The sequence below is a fragment of the Syzygium oleosum genome, unplaced genomic scaffold (genome assembly GCF_021117445.2).
Source record: "Syzygium oleosum isolate NSW1041296 unplaced genomic scaffold, Sole_v2.1 Sole_v2.01, whole genome shotgun sequence".
Lineage (NCBI taxonomy): Eukaryota > Viridiplantae > Streptophyta > Magnoliopsida > Myrtales > Myrtaceae > Syzygium > Syzygium oleosum.
Window position 1 is genome coordinate 22,984,140 of NW_026607485.1, and position 20,321 is coordinate 23,004,460.

General features: G+C 41.0%; 1 protein-coding gene and 1 pseudogene across 1 annotated transcript; both read left to right on the forward strand.

Moving 5' to 3' along the window:
* Window positions 1–17,013, forward strand: part of LOC115676237 (probable cyclic nucleotide-gated ion channel 20, chloroplastic) — a 72,435-nt pseudogene extending 55,422 nt beyond the window's left edge.
* Window positions 11,143–12,071, forward strand: LOC130134883 (uncharacterized). The gene is made up of 2 exons (XM_056302683.1): window positions 11,143–11,737; window positions 12,043–12,071. Exons 1-2 carry the CDS (start codon window positions 11,143–11,145, stop codon window positions 12,069–12,071), a joined length of 624 nt encoding a protein of 207 aa, XP_056158658.1.
* Window positions 17,014–20,321: the final 3,308 nt, after the last annotated feature.

Sequence of the window (20,321 nt, forward strand, 5' to 3'; positions counted from 1 at the left end):
TATTAGCATTAATGTGTCAGGTTGGTATTTCACTTGATGATTCACTTCCATTATGCCTTGCTTCTTCAGGAAGAAACAAAACAAAGATGCAATGTTGTCATGTTAGGAGTTTTTACTGCTGCCTTACAGTCCTTGATGATTGCTTTCTTTGTCAAATTTTACAGTTTAGGTTGGCTTACGTAGCTCCTGAGACTGGAGTGGTTGGTGCTGGAGATTTAGTTGACCAACCAAAAAGAATCGCTCTCCATTATCTGCGAGGATAATTCTTTATTGATCTTTTTGTTGCATTTCCATTTCCACAAGTATGTCCTTATTTCTCTGATGCATCACCCTTGATTTGTTTCTGCATTATATTGATTTATAACATGCTTCGACCCATATGAATAATGTAGAAGCAGGTTCTGCAGGTTAGCAGTGTGAAATGAATTTGCATTAGATTAAGTGTGCTGCCAAGTCAAGTGGCATTGCAATTACAATTTTACTGGCTGATCACTGCAGTCTCAATTGCCTTTAGAGAATCTAGATGTTATTTCTTCTACTTATTGCAAAGTAATTGCATGTTTATCGTCCCTTTCAAGACTCTGAGGAGCTCTCCCCCAAGCCTCCACTCAACATCTTTCTCCGGGTCTGACTTGCAATATGTGTTAACATCCTGAATCTATTTAACACATAGTGACATGATTAACCCAGCCACATCTGGAGGTGTCAAAGACATATTCCACTGAGTGGAGTATTATAGCTGCCAAATTCATGTGTTCATATGACTTCTCTCTTCTGATCATCAATTACTTGCTCAACTGGTTGCAGATATTGATATTGCTAGTTGTACCAACATTCAAGGGTTCATTAGCAGTATTATGTAGAGAATCTTTTACGCGCAGGCGTTTTTGTCCAGTACATTCCCAGATTATATCGAGTTTTGCCCTTACTTGCGGGTCAGTCCCCTACAGGCTTCATTTTTTAGTCGGCATGGGCAAATTTCGCCATCAATCTTCTCATGTTCATGTTGGCTGGCCATTTCGTTGGATCATGCTGGTACCTTCTTGGGCTACAGGTGGGTAGCATCACTTGTTTTTCTCTGCCTGATTTGTTCTTATATGTTAGAACCCCGGAAGTGTAAGGATAGCGTGTTGAACCCTTGCCTCTTTGTTTAGCTGGTAATGCTAATTTCTATTGCCTTTTTGTTTGATTGTGGGAGTATATCCTTTCTGTAAGATGCTCATTGGGATTGAACTCGTTTAGGACCTGTTTCAGGTTGCGATAGTTTGCACTTAACAACTAAGCTAAGCCCTACCTACGGATTGAGTTCTCTAGTCATGTCATTGTCAAATTTCTTGACTTTACTAGCCCTTTTAGAGTAATCATCCCTATGGTATTGGAGTGATATATGACATGATACTAATGAGTCAGATCCACATCATGCTGAAGCTGAAGCCTCTGGAATCTCACATCAAAATTCGTATGAATCGTGTACTGTACTTGGGAAGCACAGTATGCCAATTCAAAGCAAAGTTATGACCATACAAGCTAGGCCTTACTGATGTGCTAAGTTTGAAGTCAAGTTTGATCAAATTTATTAACATAAGGATGTCATAGGAAGATGGTTGACATCCATGGTTGTGGACTGCAAAGGATTATATCACCACAATGTCTAATTTCATGTCACTTTATGTATTTGTAATTCACAATATTAAGTACCCTGAAGTATAAGAATTGACTGGTCTTGGTTTAGTAGATGTACTTCTTTTATGCGACCTACGGTCCTTATACTATACAACTTTCTTGCTTTTCTGGGATTTTGAACTAAACACATAAGAATGGGTTCTTCATTTCAATCTTCTGTTTAAATGCTGGCGGAGATTGGAGTAGCTCCAGAACTTAGTGACTAAATGTGAGATTTTTCCAGAAAAGCAATCTTTTCTTCGTCTAATCTCTCTCTTTCTCTCTCCATTTTGCCAGAGGGTTAATCAATGTCTTTGGGAAGCATGCAAACGTGCAGAACTCTGTATATTTATGGATTGTGGACGCGGAGACATGATTAAGCAATTCGAAAAAGCAGAAACAGAATGGAAACTGTGGAAAACAAATCCGAAAGCTATTGATTGTTTCAACCCCGAAGGTGATTTTTATTATGGAATTTATAAAAGCAGTGTTCCTCTTACCCAAAGAGAAAGCCTGGTCACGAGATACATGTTTTCGTTGTTCTGGGGATTCCAGGTACTTATGTACATTCTTATAGATTCAGATTATTTCTCATCGGACAAAATAATTTACCATACAATAGCCTAGCAATGCATTTCAAGGAAGAGGCATTTCTTTATTATCTGCTCTTTATCCTTTTCCTCTTAGAATTGCATGATCGTGGCAACATTCTGCCAGCCTGAATAATAAGTACGAACCTGAATAACTATTGCTTTTGAATATTGTGTGTAAGAAATATCTGCCTTCCCATTTTGATTCCATATCCTCTAAATTCTGCCTAAAATTGTTAATTGTTTTTTTTCCTCTATGTCTGTGGTTGCATTTACCAATATGGCCTGCAGAGAAACATTCTCGTGTTGTTATAACATCATGCATTTGATATTCCTTAATGTGAAGATACAATCTGTAAACATTTCTTTCACATTGTATTGATTTTCTATATCAAATTTTGAAGCAAATAAGTACTCTAGCTCGAAATCAAACTCCAAGCTACTATGTACCGGAAGTCCTGTTTACCATGGGCATTATCGGCTTGGGCCTCTTGCTATTTGCTCTTCTCATTGGAAATATGCAGAACTTCCTTCAGGCTCTTGGAAGAAGGTGTGACCTCTCACCTTGAAAAACTTTTTATATCAACAGATCCGTTCCTTAATCTTTACCATTGTGCTTGTCCAGAATATTTGAATTTATATGATTGATACTATGAAGACCTTCCAAAATTTTTATGTTGAAGTGTATGTGTGATGGTTTTTTGGTTTCCAAGACAAACAGATCCACAATGCTATCATTCGAGATGATGAATACTCTTTTGTAGATTTTTTGTGCGAGTCTTTTAGTATTGGCTTTCAGATTTCATGCTTTGGTCATTTGAATATTGTATTGGGCGGATCTGTATTCATAATGGTTTCTTAGTTTATTGGCATGCATGAATATGAGTTATTGGTCTTCTGGTAATCTGTTATTCTTAAGCAACATTGAGCAGATGTGGCACTAATGATTTAGGCATTATGACAGCACGGAATGCTCATATAGGTTAGCTTCAAGAATTTATGAGCAGATCTAAGTTATGTTTTTAAGCTGGGTTGGGTTCAAGAATGGTTAACTACCATATGGAAATGGAGTTCGTCTAAACATACTTGTGGTGTTTCATGTGCATGTCGCTATTGTAACTGGTACTATTACTTGGGAAAAAAAAGTTCCATCCTAGGCTATGTTTAGTCCTTCAAAAATGTCTCAACATCTCTTGGAATAACAAACCAAAATACCATATCAGAAAGCATCCCCAAGGAGACTGATGAATCTTAATAGTGATCTGCATGCTGACCTTTCTATGTAGCTCTGCACCCAATTTGTGTCTGTTCTTTTGGCCAATAATGATTAAGAATGTTCCTAGTAACCATTAGTGCACCTTTTCGTTGTTGGACATCTTGGATGTAAACTGTCGGCTGACTTTTTATATTTTCCCAATCCTCCCAGGAGGTTGGAAACGTCATTAAGGCGTCGTGATGTTGAGCAATGGATGAGTCACAGACGCTTACCTAAACAGCTAAGAAGGTAAATACAGCATTTCTTCCTGCCTTTCTCGTGTACTTCTCCTGAGCAAAGACATATCAATTGCATTATTCAGTATCTTGTTGTCATTTTAGCTGCTTGAACTTGGCAGTCATGTATTGCACAGTGGGGTTGACAGAAGGGTTCTGTCCAATTTATACTGAATGATGAGATGAAAGCGTCATGATAAGTGAATTGAAAATTGTAGAAGAAAAAAGACCTTTCATCCATGAGATCGCTAGGCTATGGGGTCATTGGAATTTGTGCATAGTGTTTGATATGATCTTGGATTTCAATTGTCATCTCTATTTGTCTGCTCATGCATACTATCAGTGTTTTTGTGCTTCCTCATATTAATGACAAGATTGTATGATTCTTTGGTTGGAAGCTGAGAGGTTTTTTCTTCATTTAGTGAGTTTAGATGGAAGTTTTCTGCCTTATTTTGTGAATATACGTATAGCTAAGACTGAAGCTGGGGGTCAATGGCACTTCTGGAAATTAGCTAGAGGACTCTGAGCCAAGTTTAAGTCCGATTGGGATTTTAGCAGCAAATTTGATTCTCTATGAAGTTTGATGCAGGGGTTTGACCGAAGATATGGGATGGACCAGCATTGGTCGGTAAAATGAGCTCCAATAGAAGATGGTTAGTTAAAACTAGTAGCTCACGGGCTTCAACTAGGTAGATCATCATGTTGATGGTGGATAAATTTGACATAGTGGGTCCTACAAGTCTTTGGCAAAGAGATTGCGCGAGCATACCATTGTCCTCTGCCCGCGTTTTGTTTTCTTTCTATAATCTAATGCTTATCATCATTGGTTTCTGCATCTCTCTGTATTTTACATTCTGGAACTGTTTCTAGACATATTTTGTGATGTTGCTTGAGCCAGTCATGTGCTAGTTTTATATGATGTAGTTCTGAGCACCCAGATATTTTCCCCTAATTGTGGATAAGCATCTAGATATATAGGTCATACCCCAATGTGTGCTCTATGGAGGCTCCTTTCCAATTGACTGGAAATGGCCTATCATGCAGAAGAGTACGCCAAGCTGAGCGATACCATTGGGCTGCCACTAAAGGAGTCAATGAAGAAATGATTCTCGAGAATATTCCTGAAGATCTTCAGAGGGATATAAGACGCCCTCTCTTCAAAGTTGTGAAAAGAGTAAGCCTCAGATTTGAGTTGAAATGGGCATCGAATTTAGTGCAAGTTAAACCCTTAGAAATCAGTTCTCTTTTCTGCAATTACTTAGATTAAGCAAATTTTGGGTCCAAAAAAATAATTGAAGTTCACTGCTGTTGTAGATGAAGATGAAAGCCATGTTTTATAATATAAGCTTCCTCTCTCTTCAAGCATGTGCAGCCTTTCGAAACCGAAAACTCCCCCCAGGTTGAACATTTGGCTATGCTTCCGTCATTGGTCTTTACTTGGAAGCTAACTACTGATATTTGTACCATATGCTCGATCAGCTACTAAAATAAGTGGATGATTAGTCTTTAGTTTTAGGTCATCAGGTTCTTAGATGGATAGCTAAAAGGAAATTTAAAGGTCTCATTTGTCGGTTATTAGTTTTTATTGGTAAACAATACGAAGCTTTTGTCTTAGTTTTAATTAGCATCTAGATGCATGTCATGGAGATAGCTCAATGTGGAAACTACAGAAGAATGACATGTTTAAGAATTTCATTGCTTATCTCTACATCCCCAAAAAGACTGCCACTTCTGCAAACAAGCTCTGATCTTTCAGAAAATCGATTTTTCAAGTATGACATGATTGGGGTCTGCTCTTTCGGGTGCAGCCAACAATTACTATCTATGCAAAAAGAACTGCGGAACTTCAGATCTCTGAAATACTTTCATAAATAAAACAGTTTAAGCCACCCGGGATTCTAGACATCAAATTTGTGGCTACTGAAATGACTATTGAAGAAGATGAAATTGTTCATACTATGTTGCTGAACTTTTACATGTATCTATATAGAATGCCCTAGTGCTCACATTTGGTAAGTCTACAATCAAGGAGAAACAAATATGCTACAGATAAGGAGAACCAGCTAATATACAGTTGATATTGCAACGGTTTAGGAGATTTGGAAGATTTGAAATTTATTTGATATCTCCAACACGCCTCCGCAAGATGGACGTTCCATCGGAAACGCCAATCTTGAGTCGTAATTGTTGCACCCGCGGTCGGGATAATGGTTTCGTGAGAATGTCCGCGAGTTGATCTTTTGTGGAGATGTGGGAGACTCTCATTTTTCCGGCTTTGATAAGTTCTCGGACAAAATGGTAGTCGATTGCAATATGTTTCATCTTTGAGTGGAACACTGGATTTGCACAAACGTATGTCGTTCCAATGTTGTCACAATATATGGCAGGTGGTGTGAGGCTTGTGAGTCCGAGTTCTTGTTATAGTGATTGAACCCAAAGTAGTTCCGACGTAGTAGTCACGACGGCACGGTATTCGGCCTCGGTAGATGACCGAGATACGGACCGTTGCTTTCTGGAGCTCTAAGAGATGGGGTTGGCTCCAATGTATATTATGTAGCCGGATGTTGACGTCCGATCATCAGGATTACCCGCCCAATCGGCATCGGAATATGCATGGAGAACAGGTTGGGTATTTCTGTTCAAGTGTAGGCCATGAAATAAGGTCCGCTTTAGGTACCGTAGGAGCCGCTTTGCTGCTGTCCAGTGAGCAATTGTTGGCTTGTGCATGAACTGTGACAATTTGTTTACCGCAAAGCCAATGTCGGGACGGGTAATAATGAGATACTATAGTGCCCCGAGTAAGCTTCTGAATTCGGTGGCATTGGCAGCTTTGAACTGATTGTGCTTGGTGAGCTGGACTGCCGTGGGTAGTGGAGTCCCCACATCTTTGGCGTCACCCATTTTATGACGTTCCAGAATCTCCCGTATGTACTTGTGTTGTGAGAGGAAGAGGCCAGTCTTAGTTTGAATGACTTCAATTCCTAAGAAATAGTTGAGTTGTCCCAAGTCTTTAAGTGAAAACCTTTTGGCCAATGTAGAGATGAAGTTGGAGACAAAAGTGGCATCATTCCCGGTGATTATAAGATCATCGACATACACCAGGAAGTAGACTTGAATGCCATCGCGGGAGTAAATGAATAGTGAATGATCTGTTTTTGAGTTCACAAAGGAGTTTGCAATGAGGAAGGAGCTTAACTCATTGTACCACGCTCTCGAGGCTTGCTTGAGGCCATAAATGGCTTTACGGAGTTTGCAAACGTGTGTCGGTTTGTCCGGATCAATGAAACCAGGGGGTTGCGACATATAGACTGCATCTTGGAGTGTGCCTTGAAGAAAGGCATTGTTGACGTCCATTTGACGTAATGACCATCCTCGCATTAATGCCAAAGAGAGGACCACCCGTATTGTTGTCGGTTTGACAACGGGACTGAAGGTGTTTGTGTAGTCTAATCCCGGACGTTGATGAAAGCCTTTGGCCACAAGTCGGGCCTTGTATCTCTCAATGCTCCCATCCGCTCGTCTTTTAATCCGATAAATCCACCTGCAACCAACAACATTCATCGAAGGCTCAGAAGGTATTAGTTCCCATATTCCATTGCGAATAAGGGCGTTAATTTCCTATGTCATTGCGTCACGCCATTGAGGATCGCACATGGCTTGTGTTATCCCCGTTGGTTCCGTTGGTAGTGGTAGGGGATGTTTGGTTGATGTTGGGTGGGCTTGTTTGGGTTTGAAGATATCGTTTTGAGATTGTGTAGTCATAGGGTGGGTCCGGGTGTGCATGTGGTTATTTTGGGTGGAGGCCAGTTGCTGGTTTGGCAGTAGTGGTTGTTCTGTTTGTGGGACTTGTGTTTGATGTTGTGGGTTGTGTGGTTCATTTGCGGGTTGATCACTGAATTCGTTGCAAGGAGCATCGGTGCTTGTCGGATGGCATAGCGATGGAGCGGGCGCGGATGGCACAGACTCAAGAGGAGTGAGTGGTAGAGTAATGGTTGTGGTAGGTGAGAGACATGGAGAGGACTGATTTGTTGATTGGTTTTGTGATAATTTTTTGTAGGGGAAAACATTTTCGTCAAAGACAACGTGACGAGATAAATATAGTCGATGTGTTGCTGGATCGAAACATTTGTATGCACTTTGGGAGAGGGCATAACCAAGGAAAAGACATGGTGTGGAGCGAGACGCAAGTTTTTTTGTGGTATATGGTTTTAACCAAGGATAACATAGACATCCGAAAGTACGTAGTTTGTGGTAATTTGGGTCACGGCCGAAAAGGGTTTGATATGGTGATTTTTGGGCTAAAATGGGTGTGGGCATTCGATTAATTAAATATGTGGCGGTTTGGAAGGCATGACTCCAAAAAGTTGGCGGGAATTGGGCCGTGTGTAGGAGAGCAAGGCCCGTTTCGACGATATGTCGATGACGGCGTTCAACAGTACCGTTGTGTTGGGGTGTATATGGGGGTGTTGTGAGGTGGGAGATACCATGTTTCACAAGGAATGATTTTAGGTTGTGATATTCTCCTCCACCATCCGAATAAAAAGTTCGAATGGAGCGAGAGAATTGTTTTTCCACAAGAAGTTTGAATTGTTCAAAAATTGGAGTTACTTCGGATTTTTTGCGCATTGGGTAAAACCATATGTATTTTGTCCAAAGGAAATTGACTCACAAGACCAAAGGAAAACCATCAGTGGACACGGTTGACGCAGGACCCCAGACATCCGAATAGACAATGTCCAAAGGAAATTGACTCACAAGAGTGGAGACACCAAACGGAAGTTTGTGACTCTTATTGCACCGACATGCATCACAAGATAAATCAGAACCTAGATTTGACTCAGAAAGCGAAAAGATTTTAAGGATTTGACGCAAAATACGTGAAGATGGATGTCCGAGCCGATTATGCCAATTCATAGCCCGCGTCCGCTGTCCAACAAAAGCCGTAGGAGAGGGTTGCGGTTGCATCTTTGTGGACGGCATTTGATAGACTCCATCGCTAAGTTTTCCTCGAAGCAACGTCACCCTCGTGCGAAGATCCTTCACCAGGAAATGATTGGCAAAAAATTCAATGGACGAACGGTTAGCACGACAGAATTGCGGTACGGAAATTAGGTTTTTGGTGATAGCTGGGGCACACAGGACGTTTGATAAAGTAAATGTGTTTTCGGGATGAGTTAGAGTCGTAGAACCAACGTGAGTTATACGCAAACCTGTGCCGTCACCAATGACGATCTCGTCGGGCCCTTCGTATTCGGAATGAAGCGAGAGATTGTTCAAGTCATTGGTTATATGATGGGACGCTCCTGAGTCCACTAACCATCCAGATTCTCGGGTTGAAGCAGCGGCGACGTTGGCACTCGAATCACGTATGGAGTTGCGGAACCGAGAGCAAGCTTTGGCTGAGTGGCCGTATTGGTCACAAAGCTGGCAGATTTGGCGGCTGGCATTGCCATGCCTCTCACGATCGTTGTTGCGTCTGCTTGAGTAGTTTCGGTTCTGGTTGAAGCGAGAGTTACTGGACTGAAAATTCCCTTGCTGATAATTGGTGTCCCTGCGCGAATTGCGGCTATTCCAGCGTGAATGACTCCCTGAGCCTCGATTACGTGAGCTAAATTGGGCAGTAATTGGTACGGAATCATGGCTTAGCTCTTCTTGTTTGAGATATGTCTCGTATCCAACTAACTTGTCGTGCATTTCTTCAAATGAAATAGGGGTTTCTCGAGCCCTAATTGTTGCAGCGATTTCCTTGAATTCGGATCCAAGGCCACGGAGCGCGTGAATGACCAAATCATCGTCGTTTAGAGGGGTATCAATTATGGCCAGCTCGTCTGCAATTGATTTAAGGTGCTGAAGATAATCCGACACTGAACGTGAGTTGCGACGGACGGTTGAGAGTTGATTCTTGAGATGCATAACTCTTGAGCGGGATTTATTTGCATATAAATTTGTGAGTTTTGTCCAAGTTTCGTAGGACGTTTTGCAAGATGCGATGAGTGGTATAACTGATTCGGAGACCGCTGAAAAAATTGCAGCGAGAAGAAGCTGATCCTGGCGTATCCATAATGCAGCGTCGGGGTTGCTAACTTTCTGATTTCCGGTAGTAATGGTTAAGGACGGACATTGCTTCGATCCGTCAACAAAGCCTTGCAGATTGTTAGAAGTATCAAGGGCAAAGTGGTCTTTAGAACTCTTAGGGTTTATTGGGTTACCATTGTATAAATACGTTATTTTGCTGAATAATAAATCAACTTTTCCTCTCTAACATGGTATCAGAGCAACAAAAATTCTAAACCCTAAACAGCCGCTTACCACCGTCTACCCCCAGTCGCCGCTGTGAACCATCCACCGTCGACCACCAACCAACCCACTTCAATCAACCCTCTCCTCACCGGAATCTTTAGATCTCGCGTTGCCCAGGCCCGGCGAGCCTTGCCGGGGCGTCATCTAGGCCGGCGAGCCTTGCCAAGGCGTAGCCTAGGCCCGACAAGGCCAGATCTAGAGTCAGCAAGACCCAGCGACCCATGTAGAGACGTCACCCAACGTCACCGAGGCCAGCAAGTCCAAATCCAGTGCTGTCCATCGTCGGGGAGTCTTGTAGAGAGGTCATCCAGCATCAGTGAGGCATCGTCCATTGTCAGTGAGCTAGATTCAGCACCCATGTCTCTCGGTTAGGATCCACAGGTTTGATTTTTTTGGCGGCTTGATGGTTACTAAGCTTCACAGCAGGAGTTTTGAGGCGTTATTTGTTGATTAGGCTTGGTAATGATGTGGGTAGCGCTATATTCGAGATATGGATGTGTTTGTGGAATGTTTCTGAATTTTTCGGAACTTATGCGATGTTGATTAGGTGAATTTTGGAGATTTCGGAGTTAATTATTTGGGGCTCTGGTGGATTATTGAATTGTTAAGGATGGATGATCCGAGTAAAATTGATGGTAGTTCTGGAAAGAGTGATACCGTGACTACTGAGGTAATTTCCTCTTCATCTTCTTGAATTACTGACAAGAAAATTGAGGGTATTATCAATTTTCAACAATGGAAAAAGATTGTTAAGTTTGTTTTGACGGGTAGAAATCAGCATATGCACTTGACTGAAACTAAACCTACTAATGATGCAAATTGGGATGTTATTGATGCACGTCTTATGGGTCAGCTTTTGAACTCCATGGAGAGCAATATTGTAGACTTGGTAACTCATATTGATACAGTCAAGGACTTGTGGAAGTACTTAGATGTATTGTATTCTGGCCAGAACAATATTTCTAGGATATATGAACTATCACAGGAATTTCACCGATCTGAGAGCAAAGGGCGTTCTGTTGATCAATACTTTGCTGATTTTAATAGAATGTATGAAGAATTGAATGCTCTCCTTCCTATTTCTTCTAATGCTAAACAAATGCGACTCCAAAGAGAACAGTTGGCTGTAATGAATTTTCTAGGAGGTCTTGCTCCGGCCTATGATACTGTTAGATCTCAGATTCTTGGAGGAGAGACTATTGCGTCACTTAGGGATACATATGCTCGAGTTCTTCGAGCATCCCGTGGTTCTTCTCAGAGCACCACAGCTGTGGTTGATAATTCAGCTCTTATTTCTCAATATCGAACTGGTGGAGGTAAGGGGGACGAAGGAAATCGTGGAGGGTATAATGGTCGTGGTGGCCGTGGTGGTCGAAGTACAGGAATAGGAAGAGGCCAAGGACAAAGGCAGCTTTATGGATCGTCCCAAACTACTACTGAGAGCTCAGGGACTATTCGAACTTGTCATTATTGTGGAAAACCTGGCCATATTCAGAAATTTTGCTACAAGTTACATGGTAGACTAGGACAGCAACAACAGTTTGAAAATGCTACATCTGGCACTGACTCTTTGTCCCTACCACAGCCTTCACAAGGCAATGTAGTGGTTATGTCTGATGAGGAATTTGCACGGTACAACCAGTCTCAGATTTCACTACCTACTTCGTCTTCCACTACTACTCTAGTCCAGACAGGTAATGCTACTGCATGCGTTTCAGCTAGTTCTCACCCTTGGGTCATTGATTCAGGGGCATCTGATCATATGTCAAGTCTTTCAGGTATATTTTCCTCTCTTACTCCATCATCATCCACCGTTACTTCAGCTAATGGTTCATCTACACATGTTAAGGGAGTTGGCACAGTTCATCCAACTCCCTCACTGTCTTTGACCTCAGTGCTTTATCTTCCACAATTTCCTTTTAATCTCATGTCAGTCAATAAGTTAACTAAAACCTTTCAATGTTCAGTAACATTCTATCCTGATTCGTGTATATTCCAGGATCTGGCTACGAAGAGGATGATTGGTAAAGGACGTGAGGAAGGGGGACTGTATGTGCTTGAAGACTCAACTTCCTTTGCATGTTCTGGTGTTACTTCTCTAAATCAGATCTATTATCGTCTTGGTCATCCTTCTCTACACAGTCTTCAGAGATTGAATTCTAGTTTTAAATATATTTCTAGTTTAGAGTGTGAGTCATGCCAACTTGGCAAATTACATTGTGTTAGTTATCCGTCTCGAGTCATTAAACGAACAGAGTCTCCATTTTTGTTAGTTCATTCAGATGTTTGGGGTCCATGTCATGTGACTTCCAAGTTGGGTTTTAGATATTTCGTTACTTTTGTTGATGACTATTCCAGAGTTACTTGGTTATATCTAATGAAAAATCGTTCTGAGTTGTTTTCTATATTTCGCTCATTTATATCTGAAATCTTTACTCAGTTTGGTGTGCATGTTAAAGTGTTGCGTTCTGATAACGCTAAGGAGTACTTTTCTGCACCTTTTTCTGATTTTATGACACAGCATGGTATGATTCATGAATCTTCATGTCCTGATACACCACAGCAGAATGGTGTTGCTGAGAGGAAGAATAGACATTTGTTGGAAGTTACTAGATCTATGTTATTTGAGATGAAAGTCCCTAAAGTCTTTTGGTCTGATGCTGTCTTGACTGCATGCTATCTCATTAATCGCATGCCTTCCTCTGTTCTACGAGGTGGCATTCCATTTTCTACTTTGTTTCCAAATCAGCCACTATTTGCCTTACCACCTCGTGTACTTGGTTGTGCCTGTTTTGTTCGTGATCATCGACCTGGAATATCCAAACTTGATCCCAAGGCTATCAAGTGTATGTTTCTTGGTTACTCCCGTACTCAAAAGGGTTATCATTGTTATTCTCCCTTACTGAACAAATACTTCATAAGTGCTGATGTCTCATTCTTCGAATCCACTCCATATCATGATATTCCAATTTCTGTGTCTGAGTTGGATGAAGAATTACATGTGACTACAATTCGGTCAACTACTCCAGCTGTTTCACCTGCGTCTACACAGGAACCACCTCCTCTACAGGTTTATACTCGGCGTCCTCAGGTTCATACTCCCCCCCTTCCTCCTGTCACGACTGCGTCATCTTCCGTCCCGGATCCACCATTAGTCGATTCTCCTCATGTGTCAGATCTTGATCTTCCAATAGCTCATCGCAAAGGTACACGTGCCTATACACAACATTCTATCGCAAATTTTATTTCATACTCTTCTGTGTCTCCTTCTTTTTGATCATTTTTATCTACTGTTGACCAATATCCTATTCCCAAGTCTGTATCTGAGGCATTACAAATTTCTGGGTGGAGGACAGCAATGGAAGAAGAGTTAAAAGCTCTACAGGTAAATCAAACTTGGGACTTGGTACCTCTTCCTTCAGGCAAAACTGCTATTGGTTGTAGATGGGTGTATGCTGTCAAAGTTAATCCCGATGGTTCTCTTGCTCGCTTAAAAGCGAGACTTGTTGCGAAAGGATATGCTCAGATGTATGGGATTGACTATCTGGATACTTTCTCTCCTGTTGCCAAGCTTACTTCTGTTCGTATTTTGATATCTCTTGCTGCCACCTATCATTGGCCTTTATTTCAGCTTGATGTTAAGAATGCCTTTTTGCACGGTACTTTACATGAAGAAGTTTATATGGAGCAACCTCCAGGGTTTGTTGCTCAGGGGGAGTCTGGAGGAATGGTTTGCAAATTAAAAAGATCTTTGTATGGTTTGAAGCAGCCTCCTCGGGCATGGTTTGGAAGATTTTCTGAAGCTGTACTTTCTTTTGGACTGTCTAGATGTGACAATGATCACTCTTTCTTTTATAGACAGTCAAGGAAAGGCAAATTATTCTTGATTGTCTATGTGGATGATATTATTATCACGGGAGATGATTTAGTTGGTATAGATGAACTAAAGATCTATCTTCAGAAATAGTTTCATACTAAGGACCTAGGAAAATTGAAGTATTTCTTAGGAATTGAGGTGGCACAGTCACAGAAGGGTATTGTTCTGTCACAACGAAAATATGTCTTGGATTTACTCATTGAGACAGGCATGTTAGGATCCAAGCCTCTTGATTCACCCATGGAACAAGGAGTTAAACTTGTTGCCGAAGGAGGAGAGCTATTCAATAGTCCTGAGAGATATAGAAGATTGGTAGGCAAACTAAATTATCTCACAGTTACTCGACCAGACATTGCCTTTCCAGTTAGTGTGGTCAGCCAATTTCTGTCTTCTCCTCGTACTTCTCACTGGGATGCAGTAATTCGAATTTTAAGGTACTCGAAGAAGACTCCAGGGAAAGGCATTATTTATCAAAATCATGGTCATAGTAGAGTTGAAGGATTTTCTGATGCTGATTGGGCAGGGTCTCCAGATGATAGGAGATCTACTACTGGCTACTGTACATTGGTTGGAGGAAATCTAATGTCATGGAAGAGTAAGAAACAGAATGTTGTTGCCCGCTCTAGTGCTGAATCAGAGTATAGAGCCATGGCACAAGCAACATGTGAATTAGTGTGGATTTAGCAGCTGTTGACTGAGTTAGGCTTGAAAGTTTCAATTCCTATGTCTCTATGGTGTGATAATAAGGCTGCAGTACATATAGCATCTAACCCGGTGTTTCATGAGAGAACAAAACACATTGAAGTTGATTGTCATTTTATTCGAGAGAAGCTGCAAAGTGGAATGATTCTTCCTAGTCATGTTAGAACTGGTGAACAACTTGCAGACATTTTTACTAAATCTTTGGGTAGCGGGAGGATAGAATATATTTGTAACAAGCTCGGTATGATTAATATCTATGCTCCAGCTTGAGAGGGAGTGTTAGAAGTATCAAGGGCAAAGTGGTCTTTAGAACTCTTAGGGTTTATTGGGTTACCATTGAATAAATACGTTATTTTGATGAATAGTAAATCAACTTTTCCTCTCTAACACAGATCATGACCAATAAGAATTGCTTGGAATTGAGCACGCCACGAGGGATAGTTGGCGGCTGTTAGCTTCAGTGGGAATTGCACAGCGGTAGAGATGGCGATGAGGCCGCTGGATAGAGCTGCTCCATCATTGTTGGATCCAGTTTGGAGACTGATATTGCTCGAGTTAGGGGTTGAATCCATTCCGGAAAAATGCAGAATTGCACAGCTGGAAATGCAGAATTGGATCGAAAATCTGCTCTTAGAAGCCCAAGGGCTCTGATACCATGAAATGACTATTGAAGAAGATGAAATTGTTCATACTATGTTGCTCAACTTTTACATGTATCTATATAGAATGCCCTAGTGCTCACATTTGGGAAGTCTACAATCAAGGAGAAACAAATATTCTACAGATAAGGAGAACCAGCTAATATACAGTTGATATTGCAACGGTTTAGGAGATTTGGAAGATTTGAAATTTATTTGATATCTCCAACAGCTACCATGATAAGCCTGGACTAACTTTCAACTCAAGACATATTAATAGCTGTTGTATTATGTTGCAGGTGCGAATTTTGGCAGTGATGGAGGATCACGTCACAGATGCAATTTGCTAGAAGTTAAGGCAAAAAACATACATCAAAGGAAGCAAGATCCTGCAACCTGGTATTCTTGTTGAAAATATGACTTTTGTTGTCCGTGGGAAAATTGAGAGCAGAGGAGAAGATGGCGTTACGCGTTTATGCGAAGGAAATATCTGCGGGGAAGAGCTTCTAGCTTGGTACCTTGAGAGTTCTTCTATAAACAAAGGTACAAATCGCAATTTTCTGAGTAGTCTTTAATTATCGAATGTCTGGACATTAAGAGCATTTCAAAATCTGTGATATTGAAGATGGACGGAAGATAAGACCACCTGGAAACCGGGTGCTGAGTAATAGGACAGTAACATGCGTGACAGATGTTGAAGCCTTTGCACTACGAGCAGAAGACCTTGAAGAAGTCACCCGACTATTTGCAAGATTTCTGCGCAGACCAAAAGTTCAAGGAGCCATAAAGGTTCTTGCTCTTTTTTAACAAATGATTTAGCACTGCTATATACACAGGCAAATCAAGCATATCACTGAACTACCTGCAAAAGAATAGCAACTAAGTTAACTGTTTCCAATTCTCTCTGTTTCCTGTGTACATTCTCTTTTTGAACCTAAGGCTCCGTTCGTTTGGCGGAAAATATTCTCCTTTTGGAAAATATTTTACCGGAAGTCATTTTCCTGGAAAATGTTTTCCCGGAACATAATTTTCCGGTGTTCGGTGACCAATATGAAAAAGTTTCGGAAAATATTTTTCGCCGGTGGCAGCGGCGACCGGCGGCGCGACCGGCGATCGGCGACCTGCGGCGGCCGGCGGGCGCGTGGTGGCCGGCGGGCGGCGGCCGGCGGTCGGCGGCCGGCGGTCGGCGATCTTAGTGAAGAAGAAGAAGAAGCAGCTCCGGAAAATGATTTCCGCTTTTGAAGAAGCGGAAATCATTTTCCATAGACTTAGGCTATTTTGTGAGGGGGGAAGGAAAATATTTTTCCACGAAAAACGTTTTCCGCCCCCTGAACACCAGAAAACCCGGAAAATATTTTCCGGGAGAATATTTTCCGCCAAACGAACGGAGCCTAAAGGCAGGAACAATTACTGGGTCCCATAGTTTGTGATTTTCTCCTACATGGACAGCATCGACAAACGTTTGCATTATGCGATTGTGACAAAACCGCCTGGTTGCAGGTATGTATCACCATACTGGAGAGTACTTGCAGCAACTCACATCCAAGTTGCATGGAAGTACTGGAAGAAACGACTTAGTCGTGCTGAGTCTGCTGGCACTTCACAGTCACAGCATTCAAGTTAGCAAAGTATGTTATGGTATCAATAATTACTGAGATTTCCTAGAGGTGCTTGTATAGACAACTCTTATTCCACAGATAATTTTAGCAGAAATAATATATAATGGACCAGAGATCGGAATTGGGATGAGAAACTACTACAAGTGCGGTCGCTGTTCTTTTTTGCAGTCCTTTGTTGTTACTGTAGACTCCAACAGACCAGATGAGGAAGTAAAGAGTTGTAGAGGATCTCACCCTTGGATTTTTTAGCATGTTGGAAAATCCATTCAACTGTTAGAAAGGTCTGGAATGTGAAGATATTTGCTCTGTTGAAGCATCCAGTCACAGGTTCCTCCTATGTGTTTTAATGACATAAAGCTTTGGTCTGAAATGTTTTGAACTACATAAAAGAGCACCAGAAGCCCCATATTACTCCAAAATGCATCATTTTTACCATTGTTTACTTCATCCGCCTGGGGGCTTCGATTGAGAAGAGCTCACAAAAGGGCATAGCATCTGTTAAAGGAGGGGTTGGGGCAGAATGTTAGCTCATGGCCACGATTTGGAAAAGGTCAGAAAACACTGGAGATCTCATAATCAGAAGAAGACCAAAATGGCACTCTCATTTCGTGCTAATACAATCTATTGTTCACTTGCATGCACCACTGACCTATACAGTTGTACATTATCATGTGCACTAAAAATGATGACCACATGGGCGGGCGGGCGAGCCAGTGAGCGAGAGAGAGAGAGAGTGTGGCCATTTTATTTAAGTGACTGCATTGGGGATGTAATTTTAAGGTTTTGTAATTGGACAAGTTAGATCACAGATGGTTGTGAATTCAAATAGGTCCAATTAAACTTCTAAATGTGAAATTGTTTCCGCGAGGGATATGACTTTGCAGTGTTAAGAGCAGTCAGGTGAATTGTTTTTGGAAACCCGACGGTCCATCACTAGCCTCTCCTCCCAGCAGTTTGTATGTCTACTTCACATTGTCATATTAATCTGCATTCTCAAATTACAACATATACTTCAACCATTGATAGAGCTAATTCACAAACTAGCAGAAAGAATTGGGTACCTTTCACTCCATAATTTCCCTATAATGATATTTCACCCTGCTCATCATTCGAGATGAAAAATCCTTGATTTGGAAAAATGATAACTTTGGTAGTTAAACTTTTCATTGAGTCTTTTGCTATTAGAGTTGTAAGGTACTCTACGTATCTATTCCAGTCTATCGTATGAATAGGGACACGCCATTGTTGAGCCTTATTAGAGAGAGGTAATTCAAGTCATTGCGTGAGGCAAGATATAATCACTAGCTTCCGTGCCTTGCGGTTGGAGACATGCCCGAATTCAAGGAGTTTAAAATCTACAGGCATTTTGCAAGAAAAGTCGAGCTTGGTTAACAAGGGTATCTATCAGGCGATTATGAGGAATAAATGGTTGTCTAAATGCTATTTCAATCTTTTTGTGGAGGTATCCATTGCTAAACAAACGCTTTAAGAACACCCCTTAAACAGTCGGTATCACACCCTTTACCAATCATTTATGGGTTGCCGAATTTTCTTGAGTTGGAAGTCACCAACCAAACCAGCATGAAATGCCTCCCAACTGTTTTCCAGGAGAGAGTGGAGAAGAAGAGGAAATGCACAGTAAATGCCTATAGCTCAGGTCTCCTAATTGGCCTCAGTCTAGATGGTTGGGTTTGATGGGTTGGATAGGACACTTTCGTGGAGAAGGCCGAGAGATAGGAATTTGAATTTTACATAAGCAGTCATTGAAATAAAATTTTCATCTATTTATGAATAAATGGAATTAATATATCGAACTTTTATAGCAGGAACTATCTGTAGAAATTTTTCTTTTTGCATATAGGCTGTGATCGAGACGAATATACATCTTCATAGCAGGTAATTTGGCTGCACATCCTGTCATCCTATTAAGTCTGCACAAATAAAGTTTGTTGACTTTTGCTCGACTACTCGTGTTCCTTAAACAAAAATTCTGAATATAATTAAAACAGTGAAAGATCCTAGATGCAATGTTATTTTAACATTGTTTGTATGACGCAATAGATGAACATGTGATTAGAAATGGAATGTATGACTATATGAAAGAAGACACAGAAGATGGATATATCTGTTGATACGTACTTAATAATAGGGAAGTATCAAAGTGTTCAAAATAACAGCAAATATATTAGTTACTTTAACAAAATCATAAATTTGTAGCTTTGACTATGAGACATCTGGCAGGAAGCCAATTGACTTATCTGTGAAATACCATCTTCCCATGACTAAAGAATCAACAATGACGAACTTAAAAATCAAGACATGCGAAAATTTCAAGCGCGGGAATTTAAGTTCATCCGTTCATCTTCCCAACTACGTGTAAATTGTTCTTATCTCTTGGCCAGAACTACCTGCAAAGGCAAAAGACCAACATTTAATCAGTTTACAGGATTATACTCACGAATTTATAAACCCAAAAATGCTTTAATCACTAGTGACTCCCATTACCAATTTCCTTCACTGCCATTCCCTGCTTCAGAAAAAATATTTTCATTCATATCAAAATAGTTGGAGAAAAGGTTCATCCGTCGGAACTTGAAACTTGTTTTGGACCAAAATGAATAATGGACCGTCCCATTAAGCAAATGCATATGCTTGAAATGGCAATAGCATGATAGCATCTATAATAGCTTATTTAATGGGGGCATCGACATTATGCAGATTACAAATCGGTGCTGATCTTAAATAGACATGACCAAGTTCCTCCCGGCTGAATAGAGACCGATCATCTGACATTAATGAAGCAGTTCCCAAAGCAATTACAAACCAACACTCAACCTTTGATAATCTCTTTTCCTCGACGACAGGAAACAAGATGCTGATAGATCTTAAGTTAATGATCTGGCAACACTCCTAGGCGTTGCATCTGATCAGCCACCACAATCATTCCTTAACCAAACATCCCATGAGACCAGACTGCAATGACAAAGGAGTCCAGCAGATTCAAAAGCTGATCAAGGACTTTGTTCAGAGAGAGAGCACTGGCGAGGTTTGGAACAAAATTCGATAGAGAGAGAGGATGCATTGTCGTGTTCAACGAGTGTACAAATTTAATCAGGGGTAAGATTTTTGGTGCCGTTGCTAACTAATCAATAAATACCGCAAAACCTAAGTGTCTTCTCTGCCATTACGAGTCTATGACCTGCAATGCTGAACGTTGCTGCCCATATCTGCCCTGGATTTCCTTGAAAATCCCATAAATCTAGTCATTGCAAAGGCGGTGATGACCATGTAAATCTCACCTCTTCACAGTAAAGTTTTCGAATTTTTGCGTATGATGACCTTTTGTATAAAAGTCAAGACAAGATAGATACGATTGTGATTAACTAGACCCCGGATTGATTTTTTGACGGATCATAGAAGGCTCTGATATTATTAGGGCATG